The sequence below is a fragment of the Chlamydotis macqueenii genome, chromosome 18 (assembly GCF_036417535.1).
Source record: "Chlamydotis macqueenii isolate bChlMac1 chromosome 18, bChlMac1.mat, whole genome shotgun sequence".
Taxonomy (NCBI): Eukaryota; Metazoa; Chordata; class Aves; order Otidiformes; family Otididae; genus Chlamydotis; species Chlamydotis macqueenii.
Genome location: NC_141573.1, coordinates 7,769,451 through 7,787,228, shown reverse-complemented (window position 1 = coordinate 7,787,228; position 17,778 = coordinate 7,769,451). Strand labels below are relative to the sequence as shown.

General features: G+C 42.8%; 1 protein-coding gene across 1 annotated transcript; it reads left to right on the top strand.

Moving 5' to 3' along the window:
- The first annotated feature begins 227 nt into the window (after positions 1-227).
- On the top strand, positions 228-17,412 carry LOC104474372 (myosin heavy chain, skeletal muscle, adult). The gene is made up of 38 exons (XM_086762043.1): positions 228-431; positions 521-664; positions 758-914; positions 1,262-1,289; positions 1,387-1,501; positions 1,595-1,687; positions 2,561-2,624; positions 2,769-2,867; positions 2,972-3,075; positions 3,156-3,294; positions 4,499-4,617; positions 4,714-4,863; positions 5,567-5,737; positions 6,534-6,843; positions 6,934-7,019; positions 7,539-7,626; positions 7,721-7,838; positions 8,013-8,136; positions 8,222-8,358; positions 8,455-8,710; positions 9,893-10,135; positions 10,357-10,533; positions 10,619-10,764; positions 10,852-10,942; positions 11,031-11,420; positions 11,663-11,789; positions 11,880-11,998; positions 12,273-12,469; positions 12,873-13,056; positions 13,143-13,308; positions 13,462-13,586; positions 13,773-14,081; positions 15,140-15,343; positions 15,694-15,819; positions 15,914-16,084; positions 16,170-16,274; positions 16,395-16,490; positions 17,124-17,412. The coding sequence occupies exons 1-38, from the start codon at positions 228-230 to the stop codon at positions 17,277-17,279; spliced, it is 5,838 nt and encodes a 1,945-aa protein (XP_086618169.1). The 3' UTR covers positions 17,280-17,412.
- The last annotated feature ends 366 nt before the right edge of the window (positions 17,413-17,778 follow it).

Genomic DNA, 17,778 nt, shown 5'->3' with positions numbered 1-17,778 from the left:
ACAGCCAAACTATCTCCCAAAACATAATTTTCACATTTCCATAAATGTTGAATCACACCAATGCAAAAATATACTTCAAAAAAAATCTATGAATAGTATTAATACAATGTCTTTTTTCCCCCCATCTTTTCTTCTATTAACAAGCACATACTTTTTGACACATTTGGCCAACATATCTGTTCTTCTACAGTGATCTCTACTGACAAGCCCCTCCACAAAGTGCAGACATGTCGTCAGACTCTGAGATGGCCGTCTTTGGGGAGGCGGCTCCTTACCTCCGAAAGTCAGAAAAGGAGAGAATCGAGGCCCAGAACAAGCCTTTCGATGCCAAGTCATCAGTCTTTGTGGTGCATCCTAAGGAATCTTTTGTGAAAGGGACAATCCAGAGCAAAGAATCAGGGAAGGTCACTGTCAAGACTGAAGGCGGAGAGGTGAGAAAGAAAGATGGCTCAAGGTCAATATTTCATTCCCAGTCTCAGCTTTTAGCTAACACACATGCATCTCCTTCTTCCTCTGACAGACCCTGACCGTGAAGGAAGATCAAATCTTCTCCATGAACCCTCCCAAGTACGATAAAATCGAGGACATGGCCATGATGACCCACCTCCACGAACCTGCTGTGCTGTACAACCTCAAAGAGCGTTATGCAGCCTGGATGATCTACGTAAGTACCAGCAGCACTCTTCCCTTGGGTAGCTGGGAGGAACTGCTCTGCTGGGCTAAGTGGAAGCCAACGTGCTGTCTCCCTTCCTCGCAGACCTACTCGGGACTCTTCTGTGTCACCGTCAACCCCTACAAGTGGCTGCCGGTGTACAACCCGGAGGTGGTGTTGGCCTACCGAGGCAAGAAGCGCCAGGAGGCCCCTCCACACATCTTCTCCATCTCTGACAACGCCTATCAGTTCATGCTGACTGGTGAGTGGCTCCATCTTTCTTAGAGGGATTGTACCATGAAATTCTATGAAGGGATACCCTGTCTCAGTAATATGAGGAATTTTTTTCAAAGCTTTCATGATTCTGTAACATTTATACTATTGTACATTTCATTATCTTCCCACCATCATTTCTACTATTTTAAGGAAAGGATACCCCTACACTCAGTGATGTCTTATTGAAGTTTGCTTGTCGGTTGCTTTGTCTGTTTGCTTGTCAAAGTCAAGTTGACAGCATGAAGTTGAAAATATTAAACTTACTTGACTACGTTTCATTCTTTCTGCGTTGTTAATTGAGTTTTAAGTACTGTATTTCTGCCTCTTTCACAGATCGCGAGAACCAGTCGATCCTGATCACGTATGTACATCTCTGCTTGGGTCAGAGTGGGGCTGCCGGGTGCCAGGGGACCTCCTGCCTGAGCACACGCTCTCTGCTTCTCTCTTTGGTTTGACAGCGGAGAATCCGGGGCAGGGAAGACTGTGAACACAAAGCGTGTCATCCAGTACTTTGCAACAATTGCAGCGAGCGGGGAGAAGAAGAAGGAGGAGCAGCAGTCAGGCAAAATGCAGGTCAATTAATAGATGCTGGCTTGAATCAATGCTTTCCTCTGTTCCTGATGTTATTTTTGGAGAGGATGACCAACAATAATTATCGTCCTGCAGGGAACGCTTGAGGATCAAATCATCAGCGCCAACCCACTGCTGGAGGCCTTTGGAAATGCCAAGACCGTGAGGAATGACAACTCCTCACGCTTTGTAAGTTGCTTAACCGAATGATTCCTGAAAAGTGGTAAACAGGAGTATACAGTAGTCATACTTTTCTGTTGTTCACTCATGATGTTTTCAAGAGTAAAACTGAATTTTCTTATCATGACTTTACCGCTTATCCTAAACCTAATTCTCCATATTTCAAAAAGAGTGATTCTATGAAAAAAATCAGCTCTGCTTTGCATTGAGATGCAAATTAAAATAACAGATCATACGCTTTTTCTCTGATAAACAATAGTGACAATAGTGATAAACAAACTGTTAATAATTTTGTTTATTTTTACTTATATTTCTGTTCATTTGCTAAAAGACAGACAGATAGATGGAGTGTCAGAAAGAAAGGGAGGAAGGATAGGAAAGATGGCAAGGAAAGTGAGAAAGAGAAAGAAAAAGAAGAATGTGAGACGGAGAGAGAAAGAAAGAAAGAGAAACAGAGGGGATGGGGAGAGAGTTAGTTTCTACTTGAATAATACATTTAATTTATCTCAGATTTAATTAATCATAAATGAAATTACTTATTTGACAACCATTTAAGCACCTGAACTAGTGAAAAGGCTATGTCCATATCATTAAGATGACTGCTTTTTGTATGCTGGATATGGTTAAAAGAGTTTGGCTAATGAAATCCACCCATTCCTTCCAATTTGTACATTCAGCTTACATAAAAGTATGTGACACTGTTGATTATTTTCATGGTCAAAAATGTTAAAAATGATTTTACATCAATTGTGGAAATATAGCTGATTCTTAAGAAAATGTCTCTAAGTAAAAATCTTGTGCTCAGTGTAGTAAATGGCAAAACTTTTCATTTCAGATATATTTTTATGATGTAAATCTTAAGACACTTTTATTCTTTCAAAGGGCAAATTCATCAGAATTCACTTCGGTGCCACGGGAAAACTAGCTTCTGCCGATATCGAAACATGTAAGACACTTCTGAATTGTTCACAGTCCATCCATTCACCCATTTATCCATACAACACCCTTTTACCCAACCATCTATCCTGTCTTCTCTCTACTTTCTTTTTTTTGCTGTTTCTTCTTATTTCTAACTAAATTTTCCCTCCAGATCTGCTGGAGAAGTCCAGGGTCACTTTCCAGCTCAAGGCAGAAAGAAGCTACCACATATTCTATCAGATCATGTCCAACAAGAAGCCAGAGCTAATAGGTAGGAAGAATGACTAACTTGGAGGAAGATTGCTGAACATTATTGCTCACACTATTACTTGCTTGACTAAATTAAGCATGTATGTCCCCTTTTCTTACTTTCAGATATGCTCCTGATTACCACCAACCCATACGACTATCACTTTGTGAGTCAAGGGGAGATCACTGTTGCCAGCATTAACGACCAGGAGGAGCTGATGGCCACGGATGTAAGTGACACAGAGCATACTGCTGTGGTGAAAGTTTGATTTAATGGTCCAGAGGTTTATTTGACTGATTCTCTTGCCAGAGTGCCATTGACATCCTGGGGTTCACTGCTGATGAGAAAACAGCCATTTACAAGCTGACAGGGGCTGTCATGCACTACGGCAACCTGAAGTTCAAGCAGAAACAACGAGAGGAGCAGGCAGAGCCTGACGGCACAGAAGGTACCAGCAAAGTCTGTGGCTGACCTGTTAGAAATAGAAGTAGCCATAATAATTCAGTATTTAGAAGATGGAGAAAGAGAACAGTGGAAATCTGTAAAAAAGTGTTTAGGTGGAGCTAGTATATAAACATGAAACTGCTATCCAAAATACACCCTTTTTTCAATTACTACCTAATCTTTATTTGAAGTATAAATTGAGTATGTGTCCGTAATTCTCTCCCGCGCTACAGCAGCTCTGGATAGCACAGCCTGCTCAGTGTGCCTTTTAAAACCCCACTGAGAAGAGAAAAGTTTTTTTCAGAAAATATATTTCTGGTTGCTTTTTCAAAGAAAATGGAGGCATTAAATTCAGTGTTAGAACTTCTCCTTCATAAATCACATTTAGGAATTTTGTCCAGGTAAAAGGGAACTTTCCTTCAATTTCTTTCTTCTGCTTTGGTGATTCAAATCTATAGCTGTCACTACGTAGTAGTATCATCTGAACATCTGTCTAAGTGAAGGATAGGTACACAATGCTAGGGAAGAACTGACTTAGATTTCTACTTCTCAGCTGATTACTTAGTCACTTAAATGTTATGTATTGCATACACTGTTTAAAATTGCTAAGCCCTGTCTGCTGCTTTGAAAGAATGCTCTCAGATGGCCAGCTTCAGGACTGAATTTTTAGGTTTTGATACTGAAGGAATGAATATGCCTGCCTTTCTGCTATGACTATAACAATAAGTCTCCAGAAAGGGGCACTTCCTAATTGTTACCTCTAATTTTGGAATGCATTTCCCTTTAGGGTTATAGCTGCTGCCAAATAATACAGGTAACCCAAGTACCTAAGTGTGTTTTGTATTACACTCGGGTTGCCAACCTACTAGCACCTTGGTGTTTTGTTGCCTGGCTTATAGATACCAATTAGCTCTGGACTGAGGTGATGAACTTCAGCTTTCAGGACAAATTTTTAATAAATACATTGTTTCTAGATGTTTCTGTAAAGATTTTTAAAGATATAAATAGCATTTAGATGTACTGCTCTGAAAAGCTTCCAAAACAAGTATTTTTGTTTTAACTACTCTTGTGCTTCCTCTGAGATCAAATAACCAGAATTTGATTACAAGGACATTCAATATTGCAGTTGCTTTGGAAAGGCTTCATCACTCAAAATGCTGCATATCTTGTTAGTCTTAATTTTTCTGTTTCCTTGTCCTTCTACTTAGTTGCTGACAAGGCTGCCTACTTGATGGGTCTGAACTCAGCAGATCTGCTCAAGGCACTGTGCTACCCCCGAGTCAAGGTTGGGAATGAATATGTGACCAAGGGTCAAACGGTGCAGCAGGTAACAACCAGCTGGTGACTGGGAACCTCTGGCTTGTATCACTTACTATTTGCTCCAGACATTGTTTTTCTTCTGCTCCATTCTTCTTTGCTTTAGGTGAACAACTCAGTGGGTGCTCTTGCAAAAGCTGTCTATGAGAAGATGTTCCTGTGGATGGTTGTTCGCATCAACCAACAGCTGGATACCAAGCAGCCCAGACAGTACTTCATTGGTGTCCTGGACATTGCTGGCTTCGAGATCTTTGATGTAAGGATTCCAGGTCTGAGGACTGCTTTTGCAGGGGGAGATTGCTATATCAGAGGACTTCCAAGTAATATTCTTCTGAAGGTTTAACATGCTAGTCATTTGCAATTTTCTGTAAAAAAAAAATAATTTTATTTTGTAGCACAGAGTGAAATCCTCAGAAGCTTCAGCAGTACAAGAACAGAGTTATGTTGTTTCTGTAGAAGTAGCAAACATAATTTTATATGTTGTAATATTTTAACAGTCTGAGCTTGATGGTAATAATTATAAAAACCACAACATAATTACAATAATTTATATAAGAAATTCTAGAGAAGAACTAGGATTTGGAGATCCATTGACAAACACATAACAGGTTAAAGATGTGTAAACTGTTTAAAGGACCTAGGAATGAATAGATAAGTGTTTAATCAGAGATATTAAGTGTTTAAAGTTTGGAGACCAGTGCATCTTTTTAGCTGAACAAAAAAAAAAATGCCAAATTACTTTATGATTTTTGGGAGATTCACTAGGAATATCTGCTCTGGAAAAAAATTCCATTTTCATGATGTAGGTATTTCTTTGCTGAGCTGCATATAGGTCCTGCTATTGTGCCGTCCTGAGAATAGAGTTGTGTTTTAACTGGGGAGATTTATAAAGGGTTGAGAATGATCAAGAACTGTGCATGTTGACAGTGGGTGGTTGTTTATTTTTTTCCCCTGGGCAGTTCAACAGCCTGGAGCAGCTGTGCATCAACTTCACCAATGAGAAACTGCAACAGTTCTTCAACCACCACATGTTCGTGCTCGAGCAGGAGGAGTACAAGAAGGAAGGAATTGAATGGACATTCATTGACTTTGGGATGGACCTGGCTGCCTGCATTGAGCTCATTGAGAAGGTAAATTTTAAAAATTTTTAATTCAAAATCCCTTCTATTTTCAGGAATTCATTATTTTAAATTGAAAATGGTTACATGCTATTAAAAAAACCAAACCAAAACAAAACAAAAACTTCTATGGTTAGTTTCATGCATTCAGTTTTAGTTGTTGAAATGTTCCTTGATCTGTACTATTGTTTATTATGCATTAGAGATATTACAAAGTCCACAGATAACTACAGAAGTCATTCCTTACACACATTCTCTGCGTGAAAGGTATCTTTGCTTGCTTGATTAAAGGATTTTTTTTTTTTCAAAAACACAAAGCAGCTCCCAAAGTAAAATAAAAATATTTTCTTAAGCTTCTGGAATTAAGGTATCTGGATGATACATTTTTTTCTAGATGGTTCATAGGAAAGTAAGTACAGACCAATACAGGCAGTGCCTGTCCCCTGAGTGCAAGAAACTGAAAGAGGTTTCTTGTAGTTCTGTGTAACTTAGAGAGTTGATTAAAAGTACAAAAACTGAAGTAAATATACAATAGACACATTTGTGAAAGAATTTTTAAAATATAATCTTTATGCTCCTGATTTTTTAACATGTCTTTTGACATAAAAACATCCCTGAACCACTGTGCCAAAGTGTGAGTCAAGTAGGTGAATTTTTGTAACTCACTTTTTAGAAAAAAAAAAATCTTCATAGCAAGGCTATTGGTTTGTTTCTCAGCTTCCTATCCTTCACTGTATTCCCTTTAAGACCAAGATGTGATCATATTATTCTACAGGCAGTCTCTCTTCTTTGTCGTACTATCTTCTAGCCCATGGGCATCTTCTCCATCCTGGAAGAGGAGTGCATGTTCCCCAAGGCAACTGACACCTCTTTCAAGAACAAGCTCTATGACCAACATCTGGGCAAGTCCGCAAACTTCCAGAAGCCCAAGCCTGCCAAAGGCAAGGCTGAGGCCCACTTCTCCCTGGTGCACTATGCTGGCACAGTGGACTACAACATCACTGGCTGGCTGGAGAAGAACAAAGACCCCCTGAATGAAACTGTCATTGGGCTGTACCAGAAATCATCTGTGAAGACACTGGCTTTACTTTTTGCCTCCTATGGTGGAGCAGAATCAGGTTAGTTTTCTAAAATACTTTTTTTTTACAGAATTTATGATATGTAAAGATGCAACAAAAAAAATATTTATTTTTATTTTTTTCTTGAAGAGGCTAGTGGTGGTGGCTCTGGTGGTGGCAAGAAGGGTGGCAAGAAGAAGGGTTCTTCTTTCCAGACTGTCTCAGCTCTTTTCCGGGTAAAGTATGAATTTCATTATCCCAAAAATGACATAAACATAGTTTCAAATCTGAGCTATTTAAACTCCTGTTCTTCTCAACATCTTGGGTTTATGATGAAACAATAATAAGTATGAAGTGAGCAGAAGTTATTCACTGTCTTTTCCTAGTAATTATCTATTCACATTTGGGATTTGTTACAAGCCGTCTTCAACTGACTCCCTGAATTTCTTCCAAAATTCACTTACATTCTTTGTGAAAAACATTTTTGAAAATCTGAGGTGTAATATAAATACTAAGCCTAAAAAGGCTTGGGTTAAACTTTTTATACAGTAGTGTTTTACTTCGTCCAGATTAAGGTCCAGCATTTTAAACTTATTTTTAATGAGAATATTTAAGTATACAGAAGGTTGGATTACATTTAAATTTTAAATTTGAAAGCTTCTTCCTAAGACTCATTATTAGTTCCGTGGCATATAGATATAGAGTATACAGAAGTAAATTCTTTTTAATCTAAAGTGCTACACATGATCCAACAGGAGAACCTAAACAAGCTGATGACCAATCTACGGAGCACTCACCCCCATTTTGTCCGTTGTATCATCCCAAATGAAACAAAAACACCTGGTAAGATGCTCAAGCAGAAAGAGAACTTGCTCTGCTGCAGCCATTCCCCTCTGCACTGGAAACTGTGGTATTCATTTATGCTCTGAATTGCTAGGTGCCATGGAGCATGAACTGGTTCTTCACCAGCTGCGGTGTAATGGCGTGCTGGAAGGCATCAGAATTTGCAGGAAAGGTTTCCCCAGCAGGGTTCTCTATGCTGACTTCAAACAGAGGTAAGAGCACTGCACTTCTCAGCATCCTTAACGCCAATGTTGATTCATTCATGTAGCTTCGTTCAGGCTGGGCTCTGGTGTCAAAAAGAGCTACGTATGAGCTGGTGGGGTTCAGTAGCTGGTGTGTGTTGGTTAGGGAAAAATAGCCTTATCTTTCTCTTTTTCTTTTCACAGATACAAGGTGCTTAATGCCAGTGCCATCCCAGAGGGACAGTTCATTGATAGCAAGAAGGCTTCTGAGAAGCTTCTTGGGTCAATCGATGTGGACCACACCCAGTACAAATTTGGCCACACCAAGGTACAAACCCTCCTTGATTCACTTGCTGTGTGTCTGTGCTTTGCTCTACCTGACAGTGATGTGCCGCAATGTTCCCTTTCTCCAGGTGTTCTTCAAAGCTGGGCTGCTGGGACTTCTGGAGGAGATGAGGGATGAGAAGCTGGCACAGCTCATCACCCGCACACAAGCCAGGTGCAGGGGCTTCCTGATGAGAGTGGAGTACCAGCGAATGGTGGAGAGGAGGTAGACATTCCCCATCTTCAGCTAAAGTCACTGTGCTTGGGGGAAAGTGTTGACGCTTTTTGAAAATATTCAATGTAAATTTTAATCATGCTTCAGGGAATCCCTCTTCTGCATCCAGTACAACATTCGTGCATTCATGAATGTGAAGCACTGGCCCTGGATGAAGCTGTTCTTCAAGATCAAGCCTTTGCTGAAGAGTGCAGAATCTGAGAAGGAGATGGCCAACATGAAGGAGGAGTTTCAGAAAACCAAGGAAGAGCTTGCAAAGTCTGAGACAAAGAGGAAGGAGCTGGAGGAGAGAATGGTGAAACTGATGCAGGAGAAAAATGATCTGCAGCTCCAAGTGCAGGCTGTGAGTAACACTATTTTATTTTTTTAATAGGGAAAATGAGTAAATAAAATCTAACTGTTCTTTCATGCTACAGAACTGTCAAATTGCACACTAAACTGCCTTACAAGACATTTTAATGTCAATACCATATAACTAAAGATAAAATTCACGCCACAATCTTTCCGCACTCAGTTTCACTATTACAAAGTGGAATTTAAGCCAAAGAATTACTTTTTAGTCTTAATACCTATATGTACATATCTCCATGTGCTTCATGATGGGGAAAAGACAGGAAAGATGGGGAAAAACGCTTCAGTAGGGCCTGTTGCAATAGGATGAGGAGTAATTGTTTCAAAATAGAGGGAGGTAGATTTAGATTAGATAGCAGGAAAAAATGTTTTACAATGAGGGTGATGGAACACTGGAAGAGGTTTCCCAGAGAGGCAGTTGATGCCCCATCCCTGAAAACATTCAAGGCCAGGCTGGACATGGCTCTGAGCAACATGATCTGGTTGGAGATGTCTCTGCTTCCTGCAGGGGAGTTGGACTAGATGACCTTTAAAGGTCCCTTCCAACCTGAACCATTCTATGATTCTATGGCATATCTATGATGGCACTTCTCACCTGAACTTCTGCAGCTACTGCTTCCAGAAGACGCAGTTGCCCATTACATCCTAAGATACAAATGCCTTGTATGTTTGTCTCCAATGCCATTTGGCCTCTCTGAAACTCTAGCAACATTTAGGCAACACCCTTGAGTTCAAGTGTCCATATCAGGGAAAAATTAATCATATTTTAGTATTCACTGACTGTATTAGCTGTGTATAAACCTACTAATAAGAGTTTCAAATATTTTCACAGTGATGGAATTATATTCACTTTGCAATACTTTGCATAAATTTGAATATGGTACATTATAAAATACAAGCACTTTATAAAGGACAAAAGGAAAACATCAATTAAATCCAACTAACCCTCTGACATACCTGAAATAAACAAGATGCAACGTAGTGGATCAAGACACAGTATCTGACGATGATCAAAAGGCCAGAAAAAAAAAAAAACTGATTAAAACTTTCTCTAAACTTGTAATTTGTAGTGTAATTTCACAGTAACATTTTCCCAAAATGTAATCCCAAAGGCCTTACTGATGCATATGTATTCCTCCAGCACTAAATAACCCAACCTGTATTTTCCCACCAGGAAGCTGATGCTTTAGCTGATGCTGAGGAAAGATGTGACCAGCTCATCAAAACCAAAATCCAGCTGGAAGCCAAAGTAAAGGAGGTGACTGAAAGGGCTGAGGACGAGGAAGAGATGAATGCTGAGCTGACAGCCAAGAAAAGAAAACTGGAGGATGAATGTTCAGAGCTGAAGAAAGATATTGACGACCTTGAGTTAACACTGGCCAAGGTTGAGAAGGAAAAACATGCCACAGAAAACAAGGTACACACATGAGGAGTCACATAAAGGGCCAAAAAATCACTGACTCCGAGAATAAGCGCCTGCTACCATAAGACATGTTGGCTTTGGAAAATTTTGAGTTGGGCTTTGTCTTAGCATCCAAAGGATAAATGAAACAGCTGGCAAATCACTACAAAGTGAAAATGTGACTGAATCAGAAGACATGTTTTCTACCAAATTTTGTCACTTGCTCATATTTGTAGGTGAAAAACCTCACAGAGGAGATGGCAGCCCTGGATGAGACCATTGCCAAGCTGACAAAGGAGAAGAAAGCCCTCCAAGAGGCCCATCAGCAGACACTGGATGACCTGCAGGCAGAAGAGGACAAAGTCAATACTCTGACCAAAGCCAAAACCAAGCTGGAGCAGCAAGTGGACGATGTAAGCACACAGGCCTGCAGCAAGAACAGGGCAGGTATGGAGCTAGAGCTGGCTGGCAGAGCACTGATGGTCGTCTTGTGTTTAGCTGGAAGGGTCCCTGGAACAGGAGAAGAAACTGCGCATGGACCTTGAGAGAGCTAAGAGGAAACTTGAAGGAGACCTGAAGCTGGCCCATGACAGCATAATGGATTTGGAAAATGACAAGCAGCAGCTGGATGAGAAACTGAAGAAGTAAGTGTGGCTGTGGGGCACCTGAGTGCTGGGCTGGTGCACTTGTCTTTTTCCTTTGGGCTCTAACGCAGTTTGCTTTGCCCAAAGGAAAGACTTTGAAATCAGCCAGATCCAGAGCAAAATAGAGGATGAGCAAGCCCTGGGCATGCAATTACAGAAGAAGATCAAGGAGCTGCAGGCAAGTCTCTGTTTCTTCTCCTCTTTCACCCAGTCTCAGGTCAGGTAGCAGGAGGGCATGGGTGTGAAGGGTCCCTAATGTTCTCCAGGCTCGTATTGAGGAACTGGAGGAGGAAATTGAGGCAGAGCGAACATCTCGGGCAAAAGCAGAGAAGCATCGGACAGACCTGTCACGGGAGCTGGAGGAGATCAGTGAGCGCCTGGAAGAAGCAGGAGGAGCTACTGCAGCTCAGATTGAGATGAACAAGAAGCGTGAGGCAGAATTTCAGAAGATGCGGCGTGACCTCGAAGAGGCCACGCTGCAGCACGAAGCCACGGCTGCTGCCCTGCGGAAGAAGCATGCGGACAGCACAGCTGAACTTGGGGAGCAGATTGACAACCTGCAACGAGTGAAGCAGAAGCTGGAGAAGGAGAAGAGTGAGCTGAAGATGGAGATTGATGACTTGTCCAGTAACATGGATTCTGTCTCCAAAGCCAAGGTATTGAAACATACTGAAAATGACTTGAAGATAAGTATTGTTAAAACATATCTTTAAAAAATATTTTCAGGTTACAGTATAACTCTCTATCTCTGTATGAAACTATATTTCTATCCTTCTAACACCAATGCGTGTTATATAGTTTGGATATCTCTTCACATTTTTCTGGTGAGAACCTTGCTGTTAAGAATAAGGAGGAGTCCAGGTACCAATCCTTTTTTAATTCTCTGTGAACTCCACAGGCAAATCTGGAGAAGATGTGCCGCACACTGGAAGACCAGCTAAGTGAGATCAAGACAAAGGAAGAAGAGCATCAGCGCATGATCAATGACCTCAGTGCTCAAAGAGCTCGTCTGCAGACAGAATCAGGTGAGCTTGTGGATTGGGAAAGCATCCTAAAACAGCTTGTTTGTGCTACGAAGGACCATGAATACATCTCCTTTCTGTGTGCTTTCCTAGGTGAATATTCGCGCCAGGTGGAGGAGAAAGATGCTCTGATTTCTCAGCTGTCAAGAGGCAAGCAGGCATTCACCCAACAGATTGAGGAACTCAAGAGGCACCTAGAGGAAGAGATAAAGGTGATGACTTTCCCTACAGCTGACCACTGAAAACACTCTTAACTTCGCACTGCCTGGTGGGGACAGGGTCTGCTTAGCACAAGCCATATTGGCAGAAGATTTTCATTTCTGTGGGGAGTGTAATTAGTGAATGCTGACCTCCAGGCTCACCTCTGTCCTTCATTGTAGACACCTACACCCTCCCAGCGGTCATGTTTGCAGTGTTAAATTAATTCATTGGAAGAGATTTCCCAGGATATTTTCATTCGTTGTATCAATCTCACTTTCTACCTAGGCCAAGAATGCCCTGGCCCACGCCTTGCAGTCTGCTCGCCACGACTGTGACTTGCTCCGGGAACAGTATGAGGAGGAGCAGGAAGCCAAGGGGGAGCTGCAGCGTGCCCTGTCCAAGGCCAACAGTGAAGTGGCCCAGTGGAGAACCAAATACGAGACGGATGCCATTCAGCGCACAGAGGAGCTGGAGGAGGCCAAGTACGTGGGGAACATGGGGAAGACAAAAGAAGGGGTAGAGTAACAAGGGGAAATTCAAGACACAGCTCTGATATTGTCATAAAATGTTAAAGCTGTTTTTCTGGGGCAGGGTAAGGGCTGAGGTAAAGTAAAATTTCCATAGAGTGTGGTTTAGGAAATGTAGTGGAAAGTAGTCCTGTGACCTAAGAGAATGGTATAGAAAACCTGTGGATGGTAGATACAGGAGGCACACTGATTATTCAAGCCTGTGAATCAGAACTAGGAAAACAATGACTGGCTGGGAGAGGACTTGCACTGTTTGAGCATAGGATACATACTCAATGTAAAAGTAAAAAGTCCATCAGCCACATATCATGGCTTCTCCTTTGCTCTCAAACTATGAGCTGTGCTTACCACCTTCCAGGAAGAAGCTGGCACAACGCCTGCAGGATGCAGAGGAACATGTTGAAGCTGTGAATGCCAAATGTGCTTCCCTGGAAAAGACAAAGCAGAGGCTGCAGAATGAAGTGGAGGACTTGATGATTGACGTGGAGCGATCAAATGCCGCCTGCGCAGCTCTGGATAAGAAGCAGAAGAACTTTGACAAGGTCTTTTGGGCTCCAGCCTTGGGGTTCCTGGGCAGAGCATCCCCTTGTGATTGCCACATCCATACTGAGGTGCTGTTTCTCTTCAGATCCTGGCAGAGTGGAAGCAGAAGTATGAGGAGACGCAGGCTGAGCTGGAAGCTTCCCAGAAGGAGTCTCGCTCTCTCAGCACGGAGCTGTTTAAGATGAAGAATGCCTATGAGGAGTCCTTGGATCACCTGGAAACGCTGAAGCGTGAGAACAAGAACTTGCAGCGTAAGTCTCTGCTCCTCTGCTTTTGGCAGGGCTTTCTTACAAGCTTGTCTATCTGCCACACTAAATGGGTCTGGGCCTGCAGTGATCACCTTGGTGCACCAGGGCCTTTCCCATTCAATTCCTGAACATGCCACTTTTTACCCTTCCTTGCAGAAGAGATTTCTGACCTCACGGAGCAGATTGCAGAGGGAGGAAAGGCGATTCATGAGCTGGAGAAAATAAAGAAGCAGATTGAGCAGGAGAAATCTGAAATCCAGGCAGCTCTCGAGGAAGCTGAGGTACATGCGCATGATCACTGGTGTCTGCACTAAAAATATGAGCAGTGGGGAAATATGGCTAAAAACTGCTTGATCCTCCTCCATTCTCGCTGGGGAGCACAGGCAGCTGACATTACCTGGAATATTCTGTAATTACCTAGAAAGCTAGCAGTAGCTAGCTTTATCGATTTGTGTCCACTTGTCCAGGCCTCCCTAGAACATGAAGAGGGGAAGATCCTGCGCCTCCAGCTTGAGCTCAACCAGGTGAAGTCTGAGATTGACAGGAAGATAGCAGAGAAAGATGAGGAGATCGACCAGATGAAGAGAAACCACCTCAGAATTGTGGAGTCCATGCAGAGCACGCTGGACGCTGAGATCAGGAGCAGGAATGAAGCCCTGCGTCTGAAGAAGAAGATGGAGGGAGACCTGAATGAAATGGAGATCCAGCTGAGCCATGCCAACCGCCTGGCTGCAGAGGCACAGAAGAACCTGAGAAACACACAGGCAGTGCTCAAGGTATCTTAAGCTAAGGATGTGCACATAAGTGTCTGGCTTGTCTAATATCATAGAATCACTGAATCATAGAACAATTTGGGTTAAAAGGGACTTTCAAATACCATCTAGTTCAGCCCCTCTGCCATGAGCAAGGACATCTTTTACTAGATCAGACTGTTGAAAACACCATCCAACCTGCCCTGAACACTTCCAATGATGAGATGTCCAAAACGTCCTGTCACTGGAAACCAGGGAGAAGAGATCAGCACCTCCTTCCTGAACACATTCTTCTGACTGGGAGCATAGAGGAGAACACCACCTGTGATCCAGATCCTTTAAACATTGCTTCAAGGCACATATAGTCTCTTTTGATGGTTATAAGTTGCCTTGTTGCCATATCATTAAAGCCTACATGGAATAGTAGGAGCAGATGATAATCTGAAGGGTTCACCATGCTTGACTGCCTTTCAGTGGCATCACAAATGTGAGATCCCTGTAGGCAGCAAACTTCTCTAGAGAAATTTTCTGGATGGTAAATGGGTGTTTTGGTGTCTCTCAGTAAGGAATCTCCAGCTATTAAAACCTAATGTGCTTTTCTGGTGGCACTGGTTCTAAAGTGAATGGGTGGTTGAATCAACTTTACATGGTTGACTTTTTCTGGATCCTGTCAGTTACTCGTGCTCTTCATTTTTCAACCAACACCAGAGCATTGTGTCTGTTATGTAAGGACACTTTAGAGGATGAGGGAAAGTTCTTTCTTCTGCCCCAACCAATGACAAAGGTCTAGTTTCCTTCATCTTGTAAGTTACTTCTGTTAGTCAGCTGGAGTTTGAATTCAGGCTTACCTTTCCTTTGCACAGCCTTAAATTTAGGCAGGGCTGTCATTCAGGCTGGGACAGTGCGCAATACTGACTATTACTCCTGCACACATTCTTAGATACTGTTCATATACTGACATAATAATTCTGCATATAAATATATGTTATATCTATAAATACATATATTATAGTGGCATAATAATTATTAGACTGATAGTAATTGCTGTTGTATAATTACAATTTCTTTTTCTTCTCTTAAAGGATACCCAGATACACTTGGACGATGCTCTCAGGACACAGGAGGACCTGAAGGAGCAGGTGGCCATGGTGGAGCGCAGAGCAAACCTGTTGCAGGCAGAAATTGAGGAGCTCCGGGCAGCCCTGGAGCAGACGGAGCGGTCAAGGAAAGTGGCTGAGCAGGAACTGATGGATGCAAGTGAGAGAGTTCAGCTCCTCCACACTCAGGTTAGATTAATGAGATTCAGAATCTCAAGAGTCATCTTTATTTTCTCTTTCCAGATTTTTCACCTGTTTAAATTCTTAAATCATCTCTTGTAATAAAAAGATTAACCTAAACTAGAATTATTACCGTTGTCCAAAGAACAGCATCATAGCTAAAAGACTAGGATTGCATTGACAGGAGTCAGAAGTGCTTCTTAGAATTTTAAGAAGTCTCTGCTATCTAGCTGTATATGACCTCACAAGATGCATAACTTGAAGGAAGATGCTAATACCAGAGATATAATGATAAACAGCAAACTTCTAAAATAAGTGTTCTGTTTTGGGACTGAATAATATATTTTGTTGTTCAACAGAACACGAGCTTGATCAACACCAAGAAGAAGCTGGAAACAGACATTGCCCAAATTCAGGGTGAAATGGAGGATACGATCCAGGAAGCCCGCAATGCTGAAGAGAAGGCCAAGAAGGCCATCACAGATGTGAGTTGGGGACTCCTTTCACTGCTTAATATAAGTGCTTTCTTCCCAAACTGTCTCCAGACTCAAAATGGCTTTGACCCTTTGCTCTCATCAGGCAGCCATGATGGCAGAAGAGCTGAAGAAGGAGCAGGACACCAGCGCCCACCTGGAGAGGATGAAGAAGAACCTTGACCAGACGGTGAAGGACCTGCAGCACCGTCTGGATGAGGCTGAGCAGTTGGCTCTGAAGGGAGGCAAGAAGCAAATCCAGAAGCTGGAGGCCAGAGTGCGTAGGGCTTTTATTTGTGCTTGATGAACATGCCACATAAGCAGCCAGCAGGGAAGCTGCAAAGCTGGTCTTCTCATTGCAGGTGCGGGAACTGGAAGGGGAGGTTGATGCTGAGCAGAAGCGCAGCGCTGAAGCTGTGAAGGGTGTGCGCAAGTATGAGAGGAGGGTGAAGGAGCTGACCTACCAGGTAAGGCAGGAGGCCTCCTTGGGCTGACAGAGTTTTCTCACAGCCAGTCAGATTTTGCAGACACCATCCCCAAGGGAAAACTAATAATTCATTCTCTTTCCTGCTTGCCAACAATTCCAGTCTGAGGAAGACCGGAAGAATGTTCTCAGGCTGCAGGATCTGGTGGACAAGCTGCAAATGAAAGTGAAATCCTACAAGAGACAAGCTGAGGAGGCTGTAAGTATTGCTTGGAGAGCGGGCAAGAGCCCCTTTCCATCGGGGAAGCACACTTGTTGAGATGAGAATGAATATCAGGAAAGGAACATGAGAGAAACTCCCAAGACACAACAGTCTTGGCCACACCATTTGGTAGGGAGCCATGAGGCCTTGCTGAGTTCTGGGCACCCTGCAGCAGTTGGGGATGAACTGAGGGAAGTTCTGCAGCCTCTTTTATACAGGAGGCCAGACTAACCTAAGCCAGGGGCCACATCCACTGACTGAAGTCAAGTGGTGTTTGTGAATGCCTGCTGCTGGTCAACAGCAGAGGGTTTCAGGGTCTGTCTCAACCTAATGAATCACACTGATAGCTGGGCAGCAACTAATGGGAGAATAAGTACAGAAATGACAGCTCCGAGTGACAAAATTGCTCCTCCAAGTATGACCCAGTAGCAGTGAAGCTGGTCACAGTGGGGTCCTGCATAAGGGAGGAGGAGGAGGTCTGTGTGAGGCTTACATGTAAGCCCTGGTAGCTGTGGGATGGAGGTCTGGGCCTTGCCCCTGGGAAGAGCCGCAGCCCTGAAAGGCTGAGGCACAGGAGGAGGGAAAGCCCTGCCCGGGGCTTCTCCCCACCGACTCCCTCTGCCCGCACAGGAGGAGCTGTCGAATGTCAACCTCTCCAAGTTCCGCAAGATCCAGCACGAGCTGGAGGAAGCCGAGGAGCGGGCTGACATTGCCGAGTCGCAGGTCAACAAGCTCCGAGTGAAGAGCCGGGAGTTTCATGGCAAGAAGATAGAAGAGGAAGAGTGAGGAAGTAATGAGGCATCAAAGTGACCTGAGGGCTGCACAAAATGTGAACCTCTTGGTCACTTTCTTCTGTAATTAGTCTTTGTAACATGTCAATATCTAGAGAATAAAGACTGTAGATTACTTTGCATACGTAGCAGAAGTAGTGCTTTTCATTGTGACAATTCTATTCTGCAGTTGCATGAGTTTGGGAAACTTTCAAATGAAACTTTTTATTTCATGTCAACCTTTGCATAGCAGTAGATGCTTTAATTATTTCGTCTCCAGTATTTCTCCACTGTGTCCTATTACATTACTGGGTAGGGAATAGCACTAATTTAATTCCCACACTGCCAAGAAGAGAGAATCAGGAGAAAGGCAGGATGAGTTCCCTCTCTGTCCTGGCACAGCAAAAAATATTTTTGCCTTGGGGAGTTCTTTTTCTAAATGGGTGTAGTACACAGAGGCTCTCTTTGCTGGCTTCATTCTCACTTTGGCAAGTTGGATTTAGAAGCTAGTTGCC

Coding starts and splice junctions, on each gene's coding strand:
- LOC104474372 (XM_086762043.1), top strand. CDS start 228: ATGTCGTCAGACTCTGAGATGGCCGTCTTTGGGGAGGCGGCTCCTTAC. Junction 665..757: donor ATGCAGCCTGGATGATCTAC/GTAAGTACCAGC, acceptor CCTTCCTCGCAG/ACCTACTCGGGACTCTTCTG. Junction 10,943..11,030: donor AGAAGATCAAGGAGCTGCAG/GCAAGTCTCTGT, acceptor AATGTTCTCCAG/GCTCGTATTGAGGAACTGGA.